The sequence below is a fragment of the Dipodomys spectabilis genome, unplaced genomic scaffold (assembly GCF_019054845.1).
Source record: "Dipodomys spectabilis isolate Male_0828 unplaced genomic scaffold, ASM1905484v1 ptg000083l, whole genome shotgun sequence".
NCBI lineage: Eukaryota > Metazoa > Chordata > Mammalia > Rodentia > Heteromyidae > Dipodomys > Dipodomys spectabilis.
This window is the reverse complement of record NW_024870760.1, coordinates 3,303,236-3,330,559: the sequence shown is the minus strand read 5'-3', so window position 1 is coordinate 3,330,559 and position 27,324 is coordinate 3,303,236. Positions and strand designations below refer to the sequence as shown.

The following is a 27,324-nucleotide window of genomic DNA, read 5'->3' as shown; positions in this document are numbered from 1 at the left end:
AGCGCTAGCCTTGAGCTGAAGAGCTGAGGGACAGCACCCAGGCCCAGAGTTCAAGCTCCATGACTGACCAAAAAAAAACAAAGGGGGTGGGGGAGAGAAGGATCCAGAATCCTAATATCACCTTCAAGAACATGTCCCCAGTAACCCAGCTTCCTTCCACTAGGGTCCACCTTCTAAAAGTTCCAGTATCTCCCAACAGGGCCAAAGGCTAGTGATTACGTCTTTATTACATATACCCTTGGAGACATTTAAGATCCAAACAGTAGTAGCAAGCTTCCCTCCAACTCAAGTCGTAGGACCCACCACTCTTGCTGCCATCTATGACCTTCTTTGTAAGTCAATAAACTGCATGTGTCCTTCTGGAACTGTCTAAACAGCTCTGGCTTACAGTGTTTGGTTGTTTTACACTGGGTTTTCCTGGAACTCTGTGGTATTGTTATAGTAGAAGGAAAGAAGCAGTTACATTTTGAGGGGTCCAATTTTGTTCATGCATTTTGTGGTTTTTAGTTGCCTATGTTTTCTTTTGTAGAGCACTGTTAAAGACAATGAATTCATTAAGTAACAGCGATCTATTTTTCCTGTTTTTTTTTGTTTTTTTTTCGGGGTCTGGTCGTGGGGCCTGAACTCTGGGCCTGAGCACTGTCCCTCAGCTCTTCAGCTCAAGGCTAGTGTTCTACCACTTGAGCCACAGCATCACTTCCAGCTTTTTTCATTTTTGCTTATGTGGTGCTGAGGAATCAAACCCAGGGCCTCATGCATGCAAGACAAGCTCTCTACCACTGAGCCACCTTCCCAGACCCTTTTCCTGGTATTTTTGTTTTGTTGCTTTTTGGTCAGTCGTGGGACTAGAACTCTAGGCCTGGGCACTGTCCCTCAGTTCTTCAGCTCAAGGCTAGCGCTTTACCACTTGAGCCACAGCGCCACTTCCGGCCTTTTCTGTAATGTGATGCTGAGGACTGGAACCCAGGGCTTCATGCATGGTAAGCAAGCACTTTACCATTGAGCCACCTTCCCAGCCTCTTCCTGGGATTTTTTTTTTAATTTTTATTTTTTTATTGTGAAAATACTGTACAGAGGGGTTACAATTACATGGGCAAGATAATGAGTACATTTCTTATCAAGCATTGTAGCCTCCTCCTTTGTTTCCCCTTCCCATCCTCCCCCTCCCCCTCCCTGGGATTTTTAATTTTGTTCTTTTGACTGAACCATGTTTATATTTCTTTATGTGCCCTTAGGGTGTGTGTATATATATATATATATATTTTTTTTTTTTTTTTGAGGGTCCGGTCACGGGGCCTGAACTCTGGGCGCTGTCCCTCAGCTCTTCAGCTCAAGGCTAGCGCTCTACCACTTGAGCCACAGCGCCACTTCCGGCTTTTTCTCTTTTTGCTTATGTGGTGCTGGGGAATCGAACCCAGGGCCTCATGCATGCAAGGCAAGCACTCTACCGCTGAGCCACCTTCCCAGCCCAGGGTTTTTATAGTTTTATATATTTGATAGTTTCTTTTTTTTAGGGGGAGTGCTGGTACAGGGCCTTGAACTCAGGGCCTGGGCATTGTCCCTTAGCTTTTTTGGTCAAGGCTGGCACTCTACCACTTGAGCCACAGTTCCACTTTTTTTTTCTTTTTGCTGTTTAATTGGAGATAGAGAATCTGAAGTTTTCTGCCGAGGCTAGCTTTGAATTGCAATCCTCAGCTCCTGAGTAGCTAAGATCCAGGTGTGAGCCACCAATGCCTAGCTTTGTACAGGAGGGAACCCTTGGATAGACTGGGGCTTGTATATTTTCAAAGCCAACCTGCTGTTTTCATTTCCAGACTGATCTCTTACTCTCTCTGGTGTCCATTAGCAGTACTGCAGGTTCACTGGTGCTGCTGCAGTAAACTGCCTTTGTTCTGTAGGTTCCCTGTAATCAAGACGCCACAGATTCCCATAAGTGATCCAACTTAGGTTGATGTAGTAGTCTTTTTTTTTGTTTGTTTCTGGTCGGTCATGGGGCTTGAACTCTGGGCTTGGGCGCTGTCCTTGTGCTCTTCAGCTCAAGGCGAGCGCTCTACCGCTTGAGCCACAGCGCCACTTTCCAACTTAGGTTGAGACAGCAATCCTCAAGCTCTGAAAAGCCAGACTCATGGGAATTACGTTCTCTTCTTCCTTAGAGAAAAGCTATAAATTGGATTTCTGTGCCCAGCCATAGTAACCTTTGTGGACCTGCATGGTGTAGTGCCACCAGGGTTCCCTAACCAGTTGCCCTTGATTTCAGTGGCTTTGGGGTAACTAAGCTATGGCTGTTCCATCCATGACTCAAGTCAAGTGTGGGAGAAACCAGTACCTTGGGTAGTATTCTGAAAAACACTACCCAAAAGACACGCGTTCCAGCCTTCTCCAACCCAGCCATCCAGCAGCTGTAAGCTGGTGACGTCCTCTGCTCGTGCTTGTTTGTCACTTTGGCTGGGGGGCAACCACAGGCAAAGTGACATGACCCTTAACCTTTCCATGGCCATTTGGATCTGCACTTGATGAAGTGATCTTGACTGGTTTCTGATTTCTTGGCCCACGTATTAAATTGGTATCTCTGTGGGAATGCTTACAACGACAATGCTAATTGATGTCAATTCCCACTCAATATTGTCACCAAGAGGGAAAGAGATTACAGAATCCAGGATGATGAACATATCAAAAGGAATATTCTGATTTACAGAGTGCTGCAGGAAGATTCCATGCCCATTAGTATTACATGCCCTAGATTTACAGATGAGAAAGCCAAGGCACAGAGGTAAAGCAGCTAACCTACAGATCTGGAGTAGACACTGACTGGTATGTGGTAGGCAATGGAAACTATCTGTCTAGATTACAAAAAACAAAAAGATACTTTCAGACCAAGTTACGAAATAAAATTTATTGTACAAAATTTACATTTGTTGTATGTGAGGAAAAGCTGGCAAAAACCTTATGTTGGGGCTGGGAAGGTGGCTCAGTGGTAGAGTGCTTGCCTTGCATGCATGAGGCCCTGGGTTCAAATCCTCAGCACCACATAAGCAGATAAAGCCAGAAGTGGCACTGTGGCTCAAGTGGTAGAGCGCTCGCCTTGAGCTGAAGAGCTGAGGGACAGCGCCCAGGCCCAGAGTTCAAGCCCCACAACTGACAAAAAAAAAACAACAAAAAAACACAACAACAACAACAACAAAAAACCTTATGATTACTCCTTTGTCTTTGGGATTTTCTGTGACAAGTTAGGATTTCCTAATATTCTCTGGACAGTTAGTTGTGTTGGTATTAAGTGTCTGGGACAAAAGGTGCAACAGATCAAAAAAGTGCAGGGGGAAGACCACTGCCAAAGAGCAGTCTCCAGGAGCTGGGGAGCTTCCAGGGTAATGCAGACGCTGTAGGATCTTCACTCTGTAAATGAACAAAATACTTTTTTATTTTTTAGTCGGCTGTGGGGCTTGAACTCTGGGCCTGGGCGCTGTCCCTCAGCTCTTCAGCTCAAGGCGAGCGCTCTACCACTTGAGCTACAGCGCCACTTCCGGTTTTCTGGTGGTTTATTGGAGATCGGAGTCTCACGGTCTCTCCTGCCCGGGCTGGCTTTGAACTGCGATCCTCAGATCTCAGCCTCCCGAGTAGCTAGGATTACAGGCGTGAGCCACCAGCGCCCCGGCTTGAACAAAATACTTTAATCCCTCAGTTTTGTTGCCGTATCTCCCTTCTGGTTTTGATACTTTTAGGTCTTACTGTTAGGAAAAATTAATAAGTTCCTATGTTTTCATATCAAGTGAAGACATACTCTAGTTTCAAACAATCTACATATGCCAGAATGGCTACAAAGGCCTATTAAGTAAAATCAAATTAAAAAGGAATAGAAGTTGGAAAACAAAGTGACTAGCTTCCATTTTTCTTAGCAAAAGCATCAGTTACCCAGGATATAAAGCAGCCCTGTGGTGCTTCCGTTCTGCCTAAAAGCCGCTGCATTCCTATGATGCAATGAACTCATCCACCGTCTTCATTATGACTCATATAGCAATACTTTTTATTTCCCTAAAATAATACTAAACTTCACAGAATACCTGCTCATTCGTTTTTTTGTTTTGTTTTGTTTTTTTTGTCAGTCATGGGCCTGAACTCTGGGGCTGGGCGCTGTTCCTCAGCTCTTCAGCTAAAGGCTGCATTTTACCACTTAACCCACAGCACCACTTCTGGCTTTTTCTGCTTATGTGGTGATGAGGAATTGAACCAGGGCCTCATGCATGCAAGGCAAGCACTCTACCAATGAGCCACTTTCCCAGTCCTACCTGTTCATTCTTAAAAGAATATGTCTGGCATAGTTATTGTAGCACAAGCAACGAACACAATGAACTCAGACTTTCTTCTGAAAAATTGGTTTTAATCAAACAACTGTAAGAAATAGATTGGCTAATTATCTTATTTTCAGAAATTCGGCTTAAATTAAATTTTGATCCAACCCATCATTTATCTAGTATACTTATATAATATAGCAAATGCAAGTTGATGAATATATAACTAGAAAAATGACAGACATGCTGTAATAAAACTTACGCATGGTTTGATTATCTGAAGCCATTCATTTAGGTACCCGACAAGACCTAACGCATCTGGGATATTATCCCCTTCTGAAACAAATTTCAGCAGAATTGCCATTTGAATTTCTTTAGAACAGCTAAAAGAAATAAAAAGAACAATTTAATATTCTTCCCCTGATAGAAGATGCTGATTCTAGTGTGTTAATTTTACAAGTAGGTTAACCTGCCTGGTAAAATTTTAGGCAAGGAAAAGATATAACATCCTAAGATGATTTGCTGGTCTACATTGCCCCATAAACATTCTATGTGTAGCCTCATGGGGAATGTGCAAGTTGGTGTCTCACCCCAAGGGTACAGGAAAAACCATGTTGTCTATCCTTGATTATAGCACATTAGGTACCTTCTGATCTACTCCCAAAACCTACTTCAGAAGATTGAAGAAAAAAAGAGACTGAACGAAAATAACACCTTTCTTATTAAAGTAGTGAAGGAAAGGTGCAAGACGGGAATAAAGAAAGAAACTGTTACGGATACTGTTATGTATTTCATACATGCAAAACACCGCAAATTTTATGAATCAATCTGTATGACACTCCTTGAGGAAGCTCTAGTTGTCTGTTTCACAAATGAATTGATTCAGAACAAGAACCAGGACAGAATGCCAGGATTCAAACTCTTACATTCCTACCTAAAAGTGTGAACAGTGATCCTCAGAAAGGTAACAGAATCCACATCAAAAACTGTCATGAGGAATAATAGAGATCATGGTGGCAAAGTACAGAGACAGTGACATATATATAACACAGACAATGGACATGTGAACTATTATGATAAGGCAACAAACTTAGAGACACTGAAACTGCAGGATACCAATGGTTCATGCCTATAATTCTAGCTACTCAGGTGGCTGAGATCAGAGAGGATTGTATTTTGAAGCCAGCTAAGATAGAAAAGTCTATGAGACTTTTATCTTCAGTTCGCTCCCCAAAAGCCAGAGGTAGAGCTGTTATTCAATTGGCAGAGCATCAGCCTTGACCAAAAAAACTAAAGGACAGTATTAGGCCCTGAGTTCAAGCCCCCCAGGAAAGGGCACACACACACACACACACACACACACACACGCTCAAGTGGTAGAGTCTACAGACAGACAGACACACACACACACACACACACACACACACGCACACACACACACACGCTCAAGTGGTAGAGTCTTCCCAGCAAGGATAAGGCCACCAAAAAACCCCTACAGAGCTACCAAATAAAACAAAGCAGACTGAAAATATGATTAGCCTACAGGGGTTCTTTTGGTTTATTTTTGAGACAGAGCTTTACTACACAGCCTCAAATAGGTCCTCCTATCTCAGCCTCCTATGTGCTGGGATTCCAGATGTATACCACCATACCTGGGTAACTGGAAAAGGTATAGAGTGGAAGTGATTTAAAATAAGTCTAACTTCAGCTGTCAACTTTCTATATTGCTATAAAGGCCTCAACGCCAGTGATCAGTTGACACGATGTCGGTGCAGTTTCCGCTTTGCCAACAAAGCAAAACTATTTCCCCAAACCAAGAACTATAAGAAAAACATTCAGAGTTCTTCTTACAGATTTTCTTAGAACTATCAGAAAATGTGCGAGGGGAGGGGGGAAATGTAGTTGTGGGATGGTAGGGGGAAAACAAAGGAGGAGGCAACAATGCTTGATAAGAAATGTACTCATTACCTTGCCCATCTAGCTGTAACCCTTCAGTACAGTATTTTCTTTTCTCTTTTTTTTTGGGGGGGGCGGGTCTAGACGTGGGGCCTGAACTCTGGGCCTGGGCACTACCCCTCAGCTCTTCAGCTCAAGGCTAGCGCTCTATCACTTGAGCCACAGCGCCACTTCCGGCTTTTTTCTTTTTGCTTATGTGGTGCTGAGGAATCGAACCCAGGGCCTCAGGCATGCAAGGCAAGCGCTCTACCACTGAGCCACCTTCCCAGCCCCCTGTACAGTATTTTAACAATAAAAAACATAAAAAAAAAGAAAAGGTTTGAGTACAGGACTGACAACCACGTAGTTCCTAAGTAGGAGACTAAGAATACACAGGAGATTGTGTAAGCTCAGAGACTGGCTTGATACTCAGCTGGTTGGCCACAGATCCATCTCTAGCAAACAGAAAAGTAAAGTTTTTTTTGCCTTGCTCGTATTATCTCACTTTGCCATCCTTAAATCTTTCAGAGGCTCTCAATCTTTGCATGGGCCTCCGATCATGAGTCCTGAGAGTCAGAGAGGTCTGTTTTTTTTTGTTTTGCCGGCCCTAGGGCTTCAACTCTGGGCCTGGGCTCTGTCCCTGAGCTTCTTTTACTCAAGCCTTGTGTTCTACCACTTGAGCCACAACACTACTTCTGGCTTTTTGTAGTTAACTGGAGATGAGTCTCTTAGACTTTTCTGCCTAAGCTGGCTTTGAACTGTGATCCTCAGATCTCAGTATGCTATGTAGAGAGTATTTCAGGCATGGGCCACTGGCACCTGGTTAGGGAAGTTTAATTCTAGATGCTCTTGCTTCAATTACACATTAGGAAGGCTTGTGGTCTGAAACTTACACTGCTTCTACTACTGCTGTGACACAAAAAGCCAGAGAAGTTTCAATGCTACCCTTTGTTAAAAATGGAAGGTAAAGAATCATTACTTTGGCCCAGTGCCAAAGTAGTAGAAGAGTTGTGGCTCAAGTGGTAGAATGCTATCCTTGAGCAAAAGCTCAAGGACAGCACCCAAGCCCTGATTTGGAGCCCCAAGATAAACAGACACAGACAGACAGACAGACAGACAGACAGACAGACACAGACAGACACACACACACACACACACACACACACACACACACACACACACACACACACACACACACAAAGAGAATGAATACTTTTAGCACTCCACTCACCAACAAAAGTCTATATTTTTCTCAATTATACACAGAATATTCTTAGTATTTTTTATTTGTGTGCAGGTCCTGGTGCTTGAACTCTGGGGTCTGGGTGCTGTACTTGAGCTAGTGGTCTACCACTTGAGCCACAGCACCACTTTCAGTTTTCTGGTGATTAATTGGAGGTAAGAGTCTCACAGACTTTCCTGCCTGGGCTGACTTTGTACTGCAATTCTCAGATCTCAGCCTTCTGAGTAGCTAGAATTATAGGTGTGAACAAAAATGGCTTTAATGCCATTTTCGAAAAAGTTTAACAGGCTATATTAATTATCAGGATTCCTAAGATGTCACACTTAATACAGTATTAAATGCAGCTTTTCAGAGACCAACCTACAGATAAAATTTAAATCTTTCTCCTGAAGATATTTTATAGAATATATTGATAAATACATTCCCAAAGGTCCAGTAAGTAATCCAATATACTTTATTATATATAGAGATATAGATATATGTATGTACGTATATGTAATTTTTTTTTTTTTTTTGCCGGTCGTGGACCTGAACTCTGGGCCTAGGCGCTGTCCCTCAGCTCTTCAGCTCAAGGCGAGCGTTCTACCACTTGAGCCACAGCGCCACTTCCGGCTTTTTCTGCTTATGTTTGCTGAGGAATAGAACCCAGGGCCTCAGGCATGCAAGGCAAACACTCTACCACTGAGCCACCTTCCCAGCCCGTATATGTAATTTTTTGAGACAAGGTCTCACTATTTTACCAGGCTGATATAGAACTCCTACACTCAAGTGATTCTCTGGTCACAGCATTCTGAGAACTGAGACTACAGATGTGAGCCATAGTACCAATTAAGTTTTTTCTTTTTCTTCTTCTTTTATTTTTTTGATACCAGAGTTTGAACTCAAGGCTTTGTTTTTGCTAGCCAACCCTCAATCCCTGGAACCATACCTCTAAAGCAAAAAAAGGTTTTGGTTATTTTTGTTTTGATTTTTCTCTGGCCTGAAATCCTTTTTTTTTTTCCTTTGGTGTGCCAGTACTGAGGCTTAATTTCAGGGCCTGGGTGCTGCCCTTGGCTTTTTCACTCAGTGCTGGTGCTTTACGTGAGCCAGTTCCATTTCCACAATTCTCTACTTATGGCTGGGCTTAAGCCACTGTGTCCAGCTTTCATAGCTCAACAACTTTTTTCTCAGGCTGACATCAAACCACAATCCTCCCAATTTCAGTCTCTTGACTAGGCAGGATCAAAGACAGGATTCAGAGGTGTGAGCCACTATAGCCAGCTCCTTTTTAATTTTTTTTTGTCAGTTGTGGGGCTTGAACTCTGTGCCTGGGCACTGTCCCTGAGCTATTTTTTTTTTTGGTTGGTCGTGGGGCCTGAACTTTGGGCCTGGGTACTGTCCCTCAGCTCTTTAGCTCAAAGCTAGTGCCCAACCACTTGAGCCACAGAACCACTTTTGGCTTTTTTCTGCGTACGTGGTGCTGAGGAATTGAACCCAGGGCCTCATGCATGCGAGGCAAGCACTATACTACTGAGCCACCTTCCCAGTCCTCTCTGAGCTCTTTCTCTTAAGACTAGTGCTCTACCACTTTGAGCCACAACACCACTTCTGGTTTTCTGGTGGGTAACTGGAAATAACAGCCTCATGCACTTTCCTGCCCAGGTTGGATTTGAACTGTACTATTCACATCCTAGCTTCCTGAGTAGCTAGGATTACAGATGAGAGCCACCAGTACCCAGCTTTTTTTTTCTTTTGAGATAGGGTCTCACTATATAGCCCACATTGCCAATTTTATTGTATTTTATCTTGTTTTGTTTTGTTTGTTGGTTGTGGGGCTTGAAGTTTGGGCCTGGGTGCTGTCCATGTGCTCTTCAGCTCAAGGATAGCGCTTTATCACTTGAGCCACAGTAGCACTTCCAGTTTTCTTAGTGGTTTATTGGCAATAAGAGTCTCATGGACTTTCCTGCCTGCATTGGCTTTGAACAGCAATCCTCAGACCTCAGCTTCCTGAGTAGCTAGGATTACAGGCGTGAGCCACTGGCTCCTGGCACCAATTTTATTTTTAAATAAAATAAGTAACAAAATTCAAGCAAACTCACCTTTCATCATAGAGTGCTTTTGTGATACCTCCTCCCGGAATACGGATACATAATTCAGAATCATTCATTTGAGGAATGCATGGACTTTTTTCCATTTCTTCCCAGTTAAGGCTCTTTATTTTATTTAGAACACCCTTTTGCATAGAAGGTGTCAGTAGGTACCGGAAGGGAGTACTAAAAACAATCAGATAATTTGCATTTTTAGAAAATTCACAAATATTAACACTTGTAAGTGGCAAATACCAGGTTTCTATGTAAATTACCTTGATTTCCATATATCTTATTGCATAGGCAAAATACCAGTCTCAGAAGATTGTGGAAGGATAATTTATGCAAAAATAATCACTCTAGGTTACTATTTATATATTTAGGAGAGGAATTGTAAACAGAGGAAAATTTAAACCAAGGCAAAGCCACTATAAAAACAAATCTACTGCTGGGCTCATGCCTATAATCCTAGCTACTCAGGAGGCTGAAATCTGAGGATCTCAGTTCAAAGCCAGCAGGGGCAGGAAAAGTGTGAGGCTCTTATCTCCAATAAACCACTGTGAAAACTGGAAGTGGCGCTGTGGCTCAAGTGATAGAGCGCTAGCCGTGAGCTGAGGAGCTGAGGGACAGCACCCAAGCCCAGAGTTCAAGCCCCGCTGACTGACAAAAAAAACAATAACAACAAACAAACAAAAAAAACAAATCTACTTCTAATAGCAACCTTCCTTTCTGCCATGATTCCTATGTGTATTTTGATAGTCCTAGAAATTAGCTCATTTTGAAAGGTGATTATGGACTTGATATTTTTCATCTGGGTGTATACACAGTAAACTATAACTTAATAGTCAGATTTTAGAGTATAATGAGCAGTCTATATAATACTTTTATCAACTTTCTATGATAATGATAAAATGTAAGACTTTATATTTCTACTTCTAGGATACTTTGTCTCATATTTAAGGACTCACTCTGACATGCTATGAAGCTTTCCAAGAGACAAATGGATTTATACAATTACAGATGATTGAATATGAACATAAATGAAGATAATATATCAGTATAGTGTATCAGTTTAATTTTTCGAAAGTTCTCAGTCAATAGAGTGGGGGATGGGGCTCAAGTTCTGGGTTTGAACACTAGTGCCACACACACAAAAATTTATCAATCAATAAATCTTGGGTATCCTTTTTCCTCTCAGTCAGTCAAGTTCTGTGCAATGGCCATACACAAGGGCAAATACTATTGGTATGGTTCTAAAACTTTTCCCACCAAAGCCTTCCCTGTACTCAGACATACTAACCTCAGAGGATCTACCCAACTATACTTACCTCTCCACCTACTCTACCAAATTAGGAGAGGTAAGGATATACATGGCTTTAAGAATTTATCTGAACCTTTCAACAGAAAAGTGATCAGAGTAAAGCATTAATAAAGACAGGAACATACCTGCGAAGCTGGAGATCATTACAGTGAGATGAATGGCTGCTCGAGAGAACAATAACCCTGGAACAATTACTACTTTTCACCCAGGAAAGCAGTTTTTCACAGAATGGCCTGGCTTTGTACTTTGTATGACAAGAAATAGTAAAAACAAAATGAGATCTTAGTTATAAGAATATTCTATATAATATTTTGTCAACTTTATGTGATAATGACAATTTCTGGAAAATAAAATTATTAGTACTGTCAGATCCACTATTTTTAAACTGCAAATAAAAAGGGCAGTGATTTATTTATTTTTACAATTTTTTGAGAACTCTAGATTCCAAAATATTCTACTCTAAATATAATTTCCCTTTCTGTTACTTAAGTAATCTACTGTTAATATTTATCACATGGTCATTGCTAGAAATTTCTGACTGAAATCTAATCATGAAGAAATCACTAGATGACTACAGAGTGATGGACACACGGCCTCCTTTCTCAAAATAATACAGGGAAAAATAGAAAGAAAGCCAAGAGCTGGTGGCTCATGCCTGTAATCCTAGCTACTCAGGAGGTTGAGATCTGAGGATCGTGGTTCAAAGCCAGCCAGGCAAGGAAAGTCTGTGAGATTCTTATCTCCAATTAACCGCCAGAAAACCGGAAGTCTTGCTGTGGTTCAAGTGGTAGAGTGCTTGTCTTGAGCTGTAGAGCTCAGGGACCCAGACCTAGAGTTCAAGCCCCACAATCACCACCACCACCACCACCACCACCACCACCACCACCACCACCACCACCACCACCACCACCACCACCACCACCAACAACAACAAATAGAAAGAAGAGGAAGACTATGACATGTGATTCTTTTTTTTTTTTTTTTGCCAGTTGTCAGGCCTGAACTCTGGGCCTGGGCGCTGTCCCTCAGCTCTTCAGCTCAAGGCTAACACGCTACCACTTGAGCCACAGCACCACTTCCGGCTTTTTTTCTTTTTGCTTATGTGGTGCTGAGGAATCGAACCCAGGGCCTCATGCATGCAAGGCAAGCGCTCTGCCACTGAGCCACCTTCCCAGCCCAACATGTGATTCTTGACTGAATCCAAAACTGAAAGAAATTTTGGAAATAAGTGAGTAACACCTTTTAGAGGTGATATACAGAAGGGTTACACTTACACAAATCAGGTAATAAGTACATTTCCTTTTATACAGTATCATCTGTTCCCTCATTCTCTCCCTGAGTAACACTTTATAATAAGTTATTATATGCTGATTTTTTCAAGTGTTATGGTTGTGACAAGAATGCCCTTTTTTGTGGCACAGAACACTGTCCACAAGCCTCATGCATACTAGGCAGAGTCAAAGCCCTAGCAACCTGTCCTTGCTGTTGAAAGTATGGACACTTGGGGTGAAGTATCCTATTGCTAGCCAATTTCTGGATTAGTTTACAGAAAATGTGTGTGTGTGTGTGTGTGTGTGTGTGTGTGTTTGTAGGCACAGAAAGATCAAGCAGGTGTGACAACATTTTAACAATTGCCAAATCTGAGTTACAAAATTTTGGGGAGGGGGACCTGCTTTATGAAAATGAAAAATAGTTGCTAAAATTTAAAATGGAAGTGAAAAATGGCTAATTATAAAAAAGACAGCAGGTGTACGGGGATTTAGCTCTGTAGAAGAGTGCTTGTGTAGTAAGTGCAAGGCCCCGAGTTTGGTTCTCAGCATTGAAAAAAGAGAGAGGGATGGGAGAAAAAGAGGAGGGAGTAGAGAGGGGAGAAAAGGAAGAGAGGGAAGAAAGGGAAGAGAGAGAAAAAAGAAAAAGAGAAAGAGAAAGAGATAGAGACACACAAAGAGAAAAAACAGTATAACACCAGAAAGAGGCAAGTTGTCTGAAGTAGAATGCTGTCTCCAGTTCTTCAGGAGTGTATGCCTCAGGAAATTGCTTAACTTTCCTGGGTTTCACTTCTCACCTAATGAATAATGTCAGTAGCTGCCTCATGGAATTGTGAAGATTAAAGTAGACTAATATATATATTTCAAATAGTGTTAGTGTAAAGAAACCATGCTCAGTAAATGTTTACTATTTAAAAATCATTATTTACATCTCCAGAGTTAACTCAGAAGCATATAAATTGCCTATTTCAATTTTTTTGTAGGTTGTAGGGCTTGAGCTCAGGGCCTGGGAGTACTGTCCCTAAGCTCTTTTGCTCAATCCTAGCACTCTACTACTTTAAGCCACAGCAACAACTGTTTTTTGAGTAGTTGATTGGAGATTAGAGTCTCAAAGGGACTTTTCTTCCCAGGCTGGTTTTGATCCATGATCCTCAGATCTCAGCTTCCTGAGTAGCTGGGATTACAGGCATGAGCCATCACCTCCTGGTACATATCTCAATTTTAAAAATGACATTGCGGGGCTGGGATGGTGGCTCAGTGGCAGAGTGCTTGCCTTGCATGCATGAGGCCCTGGGTTCGATTCCTCAGCACCACATAAGCAAAAAGAAAAAAAGCCGGAAGTGGTGCTGTGGCTCAAGTGGTAGCGTGTTAGCCTTGAGCTGAAGAGCTGAGGGACAGCGCCCAGGCCCAGAGTTCAGGCCCCACGACTGGACCCCCCCCAAAATAATGACATTGGGCTGGGGGCCAGTGGCTCACACCTGTAATCCTAGCTACTCAGAAGGCTAAGATCTGAGGATCGTGGTTCAAAGCTAGCCCAGGCAGGAAAGGCCATGAGATTCTTATCTCCAATAAACCACTAGAAAACTGGAAGTGATGCTGTGGCAAGTGGTTGAGCGCTTGCCTTGAGCTGAAGAGCCCAGGGACAGCACACAAGCCCAGAGTTCAAGCCCCATGACAGACAAAAAAAAAAAAAAAGACACTGGAAGAGGACCAAAATGCCATGTGGCATAATCTATAAAGGTAGGTTACTCTCCATGCAAAACTCAAGTACTAACTCTTTTAATGAAGAAAGGAGTCTTATAAATTCACAAATGATGAAAGCAGCACTGTTCCTGGTAGCCTCAAGCTACTGGCAGGTATGGTTTACTTACACAGCAGGATGCCAAAAGAAAGAATGAACACTTGTCACTGGCAACAAAATGGATAAACATCACAGACAGAATGTCGCATACAGAAAGCTAGAGGAACACACACTATTAAAGATGCCATCTATGTGAGAAGGATCATGGTCCTTTGAAAGGTTATTTCTTGACCAGGAGGCTGGGTTTCATAGTTTACTTTGTGAAAACTCATCAGGCTATATATCTATGAACTGTGTCCTTCGCTCTATGTATACTTCAATAAAAAGTGAAAACATGTTTTATAGAGTTAACCTTGCCACTAAAAATCCCCTATTTCGGGTTGGGAAGGTGGCTCAGCGGTAGAGTGCTTGCCTTGCATGCATGAGGCCCTGGGTTCGATTCCTCAGCACTACATAAACAAAAAAAGCCGGAACTAGTGCCGTGTCTCAAGTGGTAGTGTGCTATACTTGCGCTGAAGAGCTGAAGGATAGAACCCAGGCCCAGAGTTCAGGCACCATGACCGACACATGCACACACAAAAATCCCTTATTACCAACTGAGTGTGGTGGTGTAGGCCTGTCATCCCATTACTTGAGAAGTTGAGGCAGGAGGGTAGCAAGTTTGAGGCCTGTCTGAATAGCACAGTGAGACTATCTCAAAAAACCAAACAACCTCATATATTTCTGACATCCTGAACAAATGGTGCTCGACTAATTTCAAATAAGCCACTCAACCAATACTTACTGAGAATATCTCTATGAACAAAGCACTGCTGTAGGAGCTGTGGTAAAAGAGTGAATACCACAGGCCTGATTCTCTCAGAATGTTTACTTTCCACTAGAGAGGTAGGTAATAAACACACACATGACATGTCAAGTACTGATGTTTTTCATTTATTTTTGGTGGTACTGGGGTTTGAACTTATGGCCTCACACTTGGTAGTCAGGTACTCTTTAACTTGAGCTACACCACCAGTTCTTTTAGTTTTAGTTATTTTTCAGGCCAGCCTCAGACTGAGAATTTCCTACATATGGCTTCCCAAGTAGTAGGGATTACAGGTAACCACTATGTCTGGCTTATTAACTGTTATAGGATCTATTTACCTGAGCTGGCCTCAAGCTGCAATCATCTCCATCTCCACCTCCTTAGTAAGTGGAATTGCAGCACTGGGCCACAGTGCCTGGCCCTAGTCATGATTTTTGATGAAAATGAACATAGAATAGAGAACACGGAAAGGGTAGACAGGGAAGACCTTTCAGATGAAGTAATATTTAGATAAAGAATAAAGGAAGTAAGATATTTGGTTCTCAAGAAGGAAAGCATTCCAAGCAGAGAAACAGTGGGAACCCAATGTGTGTAAACTATTAGGCAGGCAGCCAGTAGGGCTGAAGGTCAGATCATGTGGAGCAGCTGTCCAGAAGAACTCTCCAGGGATCATAGTGATGAACCTCTTGTCACGTGTGGCCACTGAGCACTGGAAACATGACTAGTATAACTGACAACTAAAGTTTTCATTCATTGTCAGTGTAGCAGAGCAGTTGCCTAGCATGAGGGGGGTCCTGGATTCTATACCCAGCTAACTGCCAGATGACTGGTTTTTCTTAAGTGGTAGCAGTGGAAAGATATTTATGTACTTTATGTATGTAACTTGACATACACATAATTTATACAATGATGTTTGGGGCTGAAATGTAATTCAAATGGAATAAATCTATAATATTGATACACCTACATTTGTTACCAATAGTACCTGAATGGAAAATGTCATAATATCCAAGATATAAGCCTCAATTCCCTTCTATATAACCATGAAATAAGAGGAATATACTGAAATATTATGAAGTTATTTCTCTGTAGGGTCACATTATTTTTAACCATACATATAACATAGTAGAAATGATTTTTAAAATTTTAATTCTTAATGAGACTTTCTCATTGCATTTTACTTTAATAAATTTTAAAAAGTAAATGTAACATACCAACCTTAATAAAAATAGATCTTAACTGAAGAGCCACTAGCTTTCTTGAAGGCAATGAATAAACTACAAAGAAAATTAAATCATAAGAAGTTAATAAGTTGAAATTATTGTTATTATTACTATTACTATTTTGTTGGTTGTGAGGCCTGAACTCTGGGCCTGGGTACTGTCCCTCAGCTCTTCAGCTCAAGGCTAGCACTCTACCACTTAAGCCACAGCACTTCTGGTTTTTTCTGCTTATGTGGTGCTGAGGAATCGAACCCAGGGCCTCATGCATGCAAGGCAAGCATTCTACTACTGAGCCCCCTTCCCAGCCCTAAGTTGAAATTATTAATGATAAAACAATACCTGAATTATTATAGCTTTTGCATTTCAGTATTTTCTTTTTCTTTTTTTGTCAGTTATGGGGCTTGAACTCTGGGCTTTGGCGCTATCTCTTAGCTCTTCAGCTTAAGGCTAGCACTCTACCACTTGAACCACAGGGCACTTCTGATTTTCTGGCGGTTTATTGGAGATAAGAGTCTCACAGTCTTTCCTGCCCAGGCTGGCTTGAACTTGCGATCCTCAGATCTTAGCCTCCTGAGTAAGATTACAGGCGTGAGCCACTAGCACCCAGTCATCTCAGTATTTTCAATATAAATTGGGGATAGTGGCTCATGCCTATAACTACACCTACATGGTGGTTGGAGATTGGGAGGATCATGGTTTGAGAGGTTAGCAAAACCCAATCTCAATAATAAGGTGGATGTATAATTGTCATCCCAGCTACCTGGGAAGCACAAATAGAAGGATCATGGTCTAGGCTTTCCCAGCAAAAAAACCCCAAGACCCTATTAAAGAATAAATAAAAAGAGATAAGGCTGGGGTTATGACTCAAGTGATAGAATAGCTGCCTAGCAAACACAAGTCCCTGAGTTCAAACGCCAGAATAGCCACCAAAAAATATATAAACACAAACATATGTATAACACACACACACACACACACACACACACACACACAATTTATGTGCTTCTTTTTTAAAGATGATGTCTCACTATGCTGCCTAGCCTGGCCTTCAACTCACAATTTTCCTGCCTCAGCCTTCTGAGAAGTTGAGATTATAGGCACATGGTACCACATCCAGCTTTAAAACATATGCAGCATATCAACTGATTAAAACAATACATTTTAAAAGGAACTTAAAATGTGCCAATGAGCTTTATCCTATGTAATATATTAATCTTTAAACTGTAAGAAAACATAAAAAAGTATTTTTTTTTAACTTGGCATGATGACATGCATTCAGTTGTCCTAACTTCTGTGGAAAGTGAGGCACCAGACGGCTTGAGCCCAAGAGTTTGGATCTGGACTACATAACACATCAAGCCACATCTCTAAAAATAGTTTCTTTTCTTCTGACTTCAGATGTAAAATCAGAGGTTTCCACCCCCCGTCCCCGGCCACATACCCCAGAAATTTCTGGTATTATAGCAAATAAATTTCTTAAGAAATCTAAACTTTCAGTTTCTGATACACTTCCCTCTTCTAAGAACAGCAACACTTACTGAGATTAATGGAAGAAATAGTAAAAAGCAAGAGAATGTTAGCCATATAATCAAATCATGGAATACGTATGCTTGTATTCTTTAGAACATTTCGAAGGCCCTGAAATAGTATAAAACTTTCTGTGAGCTGATGTGTATACATATTTTTTTTCTGGGAAGAAGATTAATAACTTCCACTAGATTTTAGAAGGGCCTATTCTAGTAACACTTAAGGATCCTTTCCTCAATTTCACATCTACAAATAAGTTCTTGTATGAACAAAAGAGCCACTAAGGAGACAGGTCTAGGTCAATTGTGCTAAAGATTAAGCTTCCCTCCCTTTCCTGGGGCTTGAACTGGCTTGTCCCGCCAGTCCTGGGGCTTGAACTCAGGGCCTAGGCACTTGACCCTAGTTTCTTTTGCTCAAGGCTAGTACTCTAGCTCTTGAGCCACAGCACTACTTCTGGTTTTTTCTGTTTATGTGGTACTGAGGAATCAAACCCAGGGCTTTACGCATGCTAGGCAAGCACTCTACCACTAAGCTACATTCCCAGCTCCAAGGTTAAGCTTTTATAGTAAAAGATTTTTGGAGGCAATACTGGCATTCGAATTCAAGGCCTCATGTTTGTTAGACAGATGCTCAGCCACTTAACCCACACCCTCAGTCCTAAGATAAAGCTTTTAGATACTATAAAGAGATCACATTAGCTGGGTGCTACTCAGGAGGCTGAGACTGAAAATCAAGGTTTGAAGCCAGCTAAGGCTAGGGAAGTCCATAAGGCTCTTTTTTTTGGGGGGGGAAGGGGGGGTCCAGTTATGGGGCTTGAACTCTGGGCCTGGGCGCTGTCCCTCAGCTCTTCAGCTCAACGCTAGCGCTCTACCACTTGAGCCACAGCGCCACTTCCGGCTTTTTTCTTTTTGCTTATGTGGTGCTGAGGAATCGAACCCAGGGCCTCAGGCATGCAAGGCAAGCGCTCTACCACTGAGCCACCTTCCCAGCCCCATCCATAAGGCTCTTAACTCTAACAAACAAAAAGCTGGAAGTAAGCTGTGGCTCAAGTGTTAAAGTGTGAACTTTGAGCAAAAAAGCTGAGAGACAGCACTCAGGCTCTGAGTTCATTCAATTGCCAATACTCACATAAACACACATAAACACAAATGCATATATGTACACAAAAAGGAAGGACTGCACATAACCTTAAATTAAGCAAATGCTTTGAGAATCAGTTCTCCCATGTTACAATTTCTGGGAATTATCTCCTTATGATTCATATGATATAGTGAGAGTAAGGATTATGCCACAGTCAGCAAGTCAGTCTAGTGAGCCCCAGGTACATTCAGGCCAAAGGAAGTAGAGCAGCAAAATTAGGAATGAGGAAAAAGAGAGTAGGTATAAGAAAACACAGGCTGCTAGTCTATCTTTGACATACATATACAGTACAACTTAACAGATATAGGTGTGAAAAGTAATCTGTAGGGTACAGGCAGACTAAACTTACAATCTAAGACACAGCTGGATGCTGGTGGCTCACACGTAATCTTAGGTACTCAAGAGGCTGAGATCTGATGATATTGGTTTGGAGCCAGTCCAGGCAGAAAAATCCCCATGAGACTCTTATCTTCAATTAACCGCTCAAAAACCAGAAATGGCACCCTGTCTCAAAGTGGTAGAGTACTACCCTTGAGCACAAAAGTTCAGGGGGAGTGCCAGGCTCTGAGTTCAAAAGCTCCAGGACTGCCAAAAAGAAAAACAAAAACAAAAACAAAAAAACTATCTAAGACACATCATCTTCAGTAATAGCAACTCCTACATTTTCCATCAGTTAGGATCCTGTTTTCTTGTACTTTTTCTTCTGATGTAATAGAAAACAACATCACCCTTTATATATTTTAGCCAACAACACCTATCTTATATTAAATCAAACCTTCAGACCTAGCTTGTTTTGGAAACTACGAAAGTTAGATGAATAAGCCAAATGACAGCACAAGGAAATGACCAGACAAATGCAGAAGGTAATATTTATAGTCTATGGGTCAGACTTTCTTCAATAGATCAGTTTTATGATGAAGAAGAATAAAAGGGACTTTTATTTTCTAATTTTTTTTTTTTTTTGAGTCCGGTCGGGGGGCCTGAACTCTGGGCCTGGGCGCTGTCCCTCAGCTCTTCAGCTCAAGGCTAGCACTCTACCACTTGAGCCACAGCGCCACTTCTGGCTTTTTTCTTTTTTGCTTATGTGGTGGCTGAGGAATCCAACCCAGGGCCTCATGCATGCAAGGCAAGCACTCTACCACTGAGCCACCTTCCCAGCCCCATATTTTCTAAAATAAATGATTCAAGGGTACAACAGTCAGATATATTACAGGTTCTGATCTGAAGAAGCTAGTTTTAAGTGATATTTTGAGTAAAATAGGATGAGATACAAGAAGATATTAGAAAATACTAATTTTAACAGTAATGTCATTTTAGTTATGTAAGAAAATATTTTTATCTTTTAAGATGCACATACATACACATATATACATACATATATATGTATTAGGTTATAGAATGTCATTTTTTAAATAACTCATCTTTAAAAAAAAATGGCTGGGCCCTCCCCCACAGTATAACCCCTGCTTTCACTGTATTTGATGTCGGTATAATTTGTGGAGGGGAAGGGGGAAAACAAAGCATTTAAATAGGGATACAGGTGGACCCATTGCAACAATGAGATGTACAAGTCATTATGTCGAAAACAAACTTTACAACTTTCGTAGGGGGGGAGGGAAGGGGGGACAGGGAGGATTGGGGGGGAGGGACGGGGAGGATTGGGTGGGGGGGGGCGGGGGGAGGATGGGAAGGGGAAACAAAGGAGGAGGCTACAATGCTTGATAAGAAATGTACTCATTATCTTGCCCGTGTAATTGTAACTCCTCTGTACAGTATTTTCACAATAAAAAATAATGGCTGGGATCCAGTGGTTGAGTACAGGCATAAATAAAGTAGGTAAGAATTATATTCGTGCACTGATTTACTGCCAGCGTGTGAGACCACAGCACAGTAGGGTGTGTTTTGAGTGAGATGCAATAGCAGAGTGGTAAGGTTTTTGGGGTTACATTGCCTTGATTAGAATCTCAGTTACAAAGCCAGGCATTGGTGGCTCACTCCTATAATCCTAGCTACTCAGGAGGCTCAGATCTGAGGATCGCGGTTCAAAGCCATCCCGGGCAGGAAAGTCAGTGAGACTTTTATCTCCAATAAACCACTAGAAAACCAGAAGTGGCGCTGTGGCTCAAGCTGTAGAGCACTTGCCTTGAGCTGAAGAGCACAGGGACAGCGCCGAAGCCCAGAGTTCAAGCCCCACAACTGACACACACACACACACACACACACACACACACACACACACACACACAAAGAATCTCAGTTACATCAGTTATCATACACCAGTTATCAAACACAGAACTTCTCCAACACACACACACACACACACACACACACACACACACACACACACACACACAAGAATCTCAGTTACATCAGTTATCATACACCAGTTATCAAACACAGAACTTCTCCAGGCCATGTCTTCCTCATCTAGCTATGGAAGGCTAGGGATATAGCTCAGTGGAACAGCACTTGCTTAGAAGTACAAGGACCTAGCTCAATACCCAGCACTAATAAAAAAAAAATTAAAACTTAAAAAAAAAAGAAAAAAAGATAAAGAAATAAAAAGCACCTAAAATTAAAGGTCTGGGTGCTGTCACTGAGCTTTTGTACTCAAGGTTAATGCTCTACCACTTGAGCCACAGCTCCACTTCTTGCCCAGGATGGCTTCAAATCTTGATCCCCAGATCTTACCCTCCAGAGTAGCTAGGATTATAGGCATAAGCCAGGTGCCTGTCAAATCTTTTATCTTTTAAGGCATAAAATAATTTCATAAAATAACAAAGCTATCTTTCTTTCAGGAATTTCTGTGGTAAGATTACTTCCCAAAAGGATTTTTTTTATTGTAAGCTAAGAACTTTATATATGATAACTAAGATATTAGTTCATTTGTCTTTCAATCTACCAATGGCCTCTCAAGCTCTTCTATCACTTTCTGTCTATTATTATTTTTTTTGGGTCCCGTAGAGGGCCTGAACTCTGGGCCTGGGCACTGTCCCTCAGCTCTTCAGCTCAAGGATAATGCTCTACCACTTGAGCCACAGTGCCACTTCCGGCTTTTTTTTTTTTCGGCTTATGTGGTGCTGAGGAATCGAACCCAGGGCCTCATGCATGCAAGGCAAGCGCTCTACCACTGAGCCACCTTCCCAGCCCTTTCTATCACTTTCTGATTTGACATTACAATGGTTAAGCAGCTAGGCACCAGTGGCTCACATCTGTAATCCTAGCTACTCGAGAGGCTGAGATCTGAGGATTACAGTTTGAAGCCAGCCCAGGCAGGAAAGTCCCCATGAGACTTTTATTTCCAATTAACTACCAAAAAACTGGAAGTGGAGCTCAAAGTGGCAGAGCACTAGCCTTGAGCAGAAGAGCTCAGCGACAGTTACCAGACCCTAAGTTCAAGCCTCAAGACTGCTAAAACTTAAAATAAAAATGGTTAAACAGATGATTAAGAGGCTATCAAACGAAGCAACTAGATGCTCTTGTGCTTCATGATCAATAGGAACTCTTCCCTACTCACTTGGTTCTATCCTATATTTATAACCATTGTTCCCTGATATCAAGCCTGACAGTCAAGAAGAAATTACAGTCTTATGGTCAAGGAAAAGCATATACTATTGGTAGTATCAAACAACTCAATCTCTTTGTGCTAGCCCAAGGCAAAAAGCAAGATCCTAAGCCAGGCATGGTGGCTCATGCCTGTAATTCTAGCTTCTCAGGAGGCTGAGATCTGAGGATCAAGATTCAAAGCCAGCCCAGCAGGAAGGTCCTGTGGCTCAAGTGGTAGAGCACTAGCCTCGAGCTGAGGAACTCAGGGACAGCACCCAGGCCCAGAGAGTTCAAGCCCCATGACTGACCAAAAAAAAAAAAAAAAAAAAGCAAGATCCTATCACAGCCAGACTGGTGGCTCATACCTGCAATCCTAGTTACTTAGGAGGGTGAGATCTAAGGACTGTAGTTCAAAGCCAGGCTGGGTAGGAAGTCCATGAGACTCTAATCTCCAATTAACCACCAAAAAGTCAGAACTGTGGCTTCCTTGAACTAAAAAGCTCAAGGACAGTGGCTAGGCCCTGAGTTCAAGCCCCAGGACCAACACACACACACACACACACTCTCTCTCTCTCTCTCTCTCTCTATTTCTTTCTCAATAAACTTCATATTAGGGCGGGAAGATGCTATGGGGTATGTTTATCATCTTCTCTTACTGATTGTCTAGGATTCTTTTACAGAAAAACAAAGACTAGGACTGTGAAGGTGGTTCGGTGGTAGAGTGTTTGCCTTGCATATGAGGACCCAGGTTCGATTCCTCAGCACCATATAAGAAGAAAAAGCCAGAAGTGGCTCTGTGGTTCAAATGCTAGAGCACTAGCCTTGAGCTGAAGAGCTGAGGGACAGCACCCAGGCCCAGAGTTCAGGCCCCACAACCAACAACAACAACAAAAAAAGAAAAACAAAGACTACATTTAGTCTCATGGCACTGGGTCTTCTGACCCAAGCTAAGAAACATAGACCAAGAAGGGGAGAAAGTGATATGCAGATGAAAGGAGGCCCCGCCTGCTGTGGCCGAGGCCTTTGGGCTCACTTAAACTAAGCCTTTCTTTCCAGACCTAGAGGACACTGCCCTGAGCTCTCTTAGACCAGAGGTTCAATTATAGCTCTTAGGAATGTTCTACTGGAGTCTTTCTTCTTTCTATCAAAACCAACTTATGCTTTTTATTTCATCATTAAGCATTAAACATCAGGGCTCATTTATCTATTGCTCTTTAGGTCCTGTCTTTTTTTTTCTTTTTAGACAAGCTCTTGCTATGTTGCTTAGGCTGGACTTAAAACTCCTGAGCTGAAATGATTCTCTTGCTCCAGCCTTCCTTGTAAGTAGGCTATAGGTATGTATCACCATGCCCACCTTTGTGTCTAATTCCAAATTAAAAAAAGACTCAAGCCAAGTGTGGTGGAATACACCTGTAATTCTTAACACTTGAGTAGCCTGTGGTTTGTTTTTTTTTGAGGCCAATCTGGACTACACAGTTAGTTCTAGGCCAGCCTGGGGTGCACAGTAAGACCCATGTCAAAAACCATATATAAAACAACATATTAAAAAAAAAAACCATCCAAAAAACAAAACCATGCTAAAGACATACCTTCAGCATTGATACTGAGTTCTGTTGAATTTTCTTCTGCAGTTGCATAAGGATTGTTTCCAACCATTGGCACTAGACAATCTGTATAGAAGTAACCAATCTTAGACATGTCCAGTGTAGAAATAATCAGATCCATTGCAAGTTGGCCAACATTCCCAACAGATACAGCTGGCTGGAAAAAAAAAAAAAGATATGTTAAATGAGTCACCAAAATCAGCAGCTCTTTAAAAAGTTTAAACAGAAGGTAATAACCAAAGCAATAGAATTGAATGCTTTTGTACAGGTGCACAGGTACATATTGAATTTCATGTAGTAAAACAAACCAACAGACGTTTCTGCCCTCATGAAGCTTCCATTCTAATGGCTTGCATGTAATAAACAATGTTTAAGTGCTATAGAGAAAAAGTGAGTGTAAATGTGCTTGTAGTCGATTTCAATTTTAAATAGGATGATCAAGAAGACTCATTTCAGATGAAAAATGACTACATACCTGAATAAGCTAAAGAATCTTATCACTCTGGGAAAAGAATGGTGCAGACAGTGAAAAAGCCAAGTGTTAAGGGATATGAGGTACAAACAAAATCAATCTTGGCCTTCTGCCAGTTTGCTTACTTTCTTATCTCTTTCCCTATCCACTCCCAGAAGTGATCCTTTTATGTTACATACACATACCTATAACAACAAAGACCCAAATATCTACCTATATCCCACAATTATTTTCTAGTTCCAATCTACTGGATGTAGATTATGGCATAGGAAGCTCATTCAATATGTACAATCTGAACTTTGCCCAATCTTGTCCTTTTATCTGTATTTCACAAAAGAGCAAAATTATTCCCTCATTGGCTTAAATTATGAAATTCCTTCCTTTTCCTTTATCAATTACATCTGATTCAGTCCTTAGAATATAGACTATATGGGGCTGGGAAGGTAGCTCAGTGGTAGAGTGCTTGCCTTGCATGCTTGAGGCCCTGGGTTCGATTTCTCAGCACCACATAAGCAAAAAGAAAAAGCTGGAAGTGGTGCTGTGGCTCAAGTGGTAGAGCGCTAGCCTTGAGCTGAAGAGCTGAGGGACAGCACCTAGGCCCAGAGTCCAGGCCCCATGACTGGACCCCCCAAAAAAAGAATATAGAATATATGATAACCCAGGCTGGCCTCAAACTCAAGATCCTCTCTGCCTCAGTCTCCTATCCTAAGTATTCTTTTCCTTCAGTATTTGAGACTGAATTCAGGACCTCTAGGCAAGTGCTTTACCATTTGAGTCATACCTTTAGGTCTTTTGCTTTTAGTTTTGTTTTTCAAATAGGATTTTATGATAACTTTGCTTGTGCTGGCCTCCAACTTACTTCTTTTGCTTCTCAAGCACCTGAGACTATAGGCATTCATCACATCTTTTTTGTTGTTGTTGTTCTTGTTGTTTTGTTTTGAGACAATCTCACTATTTTTTTTCAGGCTACTAGTGAACTAGGATCTTCCTGTCTCTGCCTCTCCACTAGCTAGGTGACATCATGGTCAGTATCCCAAAGTATCTCTTTAATGAGCTCCTCCATTGCATTCTTCCAACAACTGTTTTCTTTTGATCTTCAGGATTTCCTAAGCATTTTCTAACTTCTCATTAATCTCATCTGGCTACCTAGTAATTCCCTTCCCAATGATTTTGTTACTTTGGTTAGCCTCAAGTGTATAATCCCTCCTTTCCTCACTAACAAATTAATCCTGTCAGCATGTACACATGTTCTAATACCTCTTATTCTAAAAAAAAAAAAAATCCTCTCATGACTCCATGTATTTTCCTAGCTGTCACCTCACTTCTCACCCTACATAGCCAACTAAACTTCACCAAGTTGTCCACTAAAGCTTAACAACTTCATCTCTGAACTGATGAATACACAACATACACAATTCTCCATCTCAAATATAGCTACACACCTTAGTAAGGCTTTTACTTATTTAACCCACTTCAATAAGGCTACTACTCTACCCTTTATCACTCCAGTTAGTAACTGTGCCTAGACGGCCACCATGTTGTTGACTAAAAAGACCCTTGGAATAAAAGTTCTCTCTCTAGTCTTACACCACTAAAAACAATACATTCTCCAGTGGTGTCTTCTGGATTCACAGAGCCTCCAAACAATTCCTTCCCAATGTGCCACTACACATTCTTTGCAGCCCCAATGCTCCATGCTGTGTCAGATATTAACTCCTCCCCCTCTCTGTGCTTTGTACTGGGGCTTGAACTCAGGGCCTCATATTCCTGCTTTGCATATCTGCTTAAAGCTGTCACCCTACCATTTGAGCCACACCTCCACTTCTAGCTGGTTTTATTTATTTATTTATTTATTTTGGGTCCGGTTGTGGGGCCTGAACTCTGGGCCTGGGTGCTGTCCCTCAGCTCTTCAGCTCAAGGCTAGCGCTCTACCACTTGAGCCACAGCGCCACTTCCGGCTTTTTTTTCTTTTTGCTTATGTGATGCTGGGGAATCGAACCCAGGGCCTCATGCATTGCAAGGCAAGCGCTCTACCACTGAGCCACCTTCCGAGGCCCGGTTTTATTTTTTTTGCTGGTTAATTGGAGATGAGTTCCTCAGATTTTTCTGCCTCGTTTGGCTTCAAACATTGGTCCTCAGATCTCAGCCTGCTGAGCAGCTAAGATTACAGGCATGAGCCATCGGAGCCCAGTAAAAGACATTAATTTCTCTAAGAAGCTTTTCTTCACAGGTCCATGTGTTGTGTTCCTCCTATCAATTACCTTAAGGCTTTTCTGTATGTTTTTCAAACTTCCTAATTATATTGATCTTACTGATTTCCGCGAGTTTTCCAAAAGAATGCAAACTCTCTGAGAATAAGCTAATATTTATACCTAACAGCCTGCTTACTGAAACAATGACTGAATGCCGGCAATGGTACCACTGTCCACAGGCAAACGTTACTTTTATTACTCGAACAGTAGTTGCCTAATGACAATGATATGCTAGCTTAGGACTATCTCTACACTATTCGGAAACAGGCTTTCAAAGATAAAATTTAGGCCTGCCCCACACAAGGTATGTACAGTATATGTGTAATACCCACACATAAAACGTCCTAACAGTCAACGAAGTCTACATTTCGTAGACGACTATTGGTGGCACCGCCAAAGGTTCCATGTGGACATCTGCCAACCTCCCTCCTATTTTTTTTTTTTTCAAGCTGAAAATCCTTAGCAGAAGAAACAACTCCACTTCTCCCGAGGTCGGGTGGGTTAGCCCGGGTCCGGGTGGCGGCAGCCGCCAGCTCAAGCCGAGACTCACCATCAAGAGGGTGAAGCCCGTGAGGTCGGGCACCGACTCCCCGCAGGGAACAAACATTTTTGGCAGAGAGGAAAGGTATGAACCCGGACTTGAGAAGAACGAGGGTGCTAGGACAGCGGAAACCTGAGATCGGCGTCGACTCCACACTGTTCAGTCCCCAGAGCCCGGCGCCTAGCCGACAGGGTCCTTCAATCCCCTCGGCGCCTGGTTCTGTGGGACTGTCCAGCTTCCTGCCGGCACACAGGGCTGAAAGAGGTCGCCACCAGGGGTGGAGAGAGGAAACAA

The 27,324-nt window shown here is 42.0% G+C and overlaps 1 protein-coding gene across 2 annotated transcripts; it reads right to left on the bottom strand.

Moving 5' to 3' along the window:
- Positions 1-3,279: 3,279 nt before the first annotated feature.
- On the bottom strand, positions 3,280-27,213 carry Psmg2 (proteasome assembly chaperone 2). 2 transcript variants are annotated; one of them, XM_042683668.1, is made up of 7 exons: positions 27,040-27,213; positions 23,751-23,922; positions 15,944-16,002; positions 10,977-11,095; positions 9,543-9,716; positions 4,549-4,669; positions 3,280-3,393 (listed from the first exon to the last, which is right to left on the bottom strand). In XM_042683668.1, exons 1-7 carry the CDS (start codon positions 27,094-27,096, stop codon positions 3,301-3,303), a joined length of 795 nt encoding a protein of 264 aa, XP_042539602.1. In that variant the 5' UTR covers positions 27,097-27,213; the 3' UTR covers positions 3,280-3,300. The 2 variants fall into 2 exon arrangements, with proteins under 2 accessions (XP_042539602.1, XP_042539603.1); XM_042683669.1 differs by having other exon boundaries at positions 23,856-23,922.
- Positions 27,214-27,324: the final 111 nt, after the last annotated feature.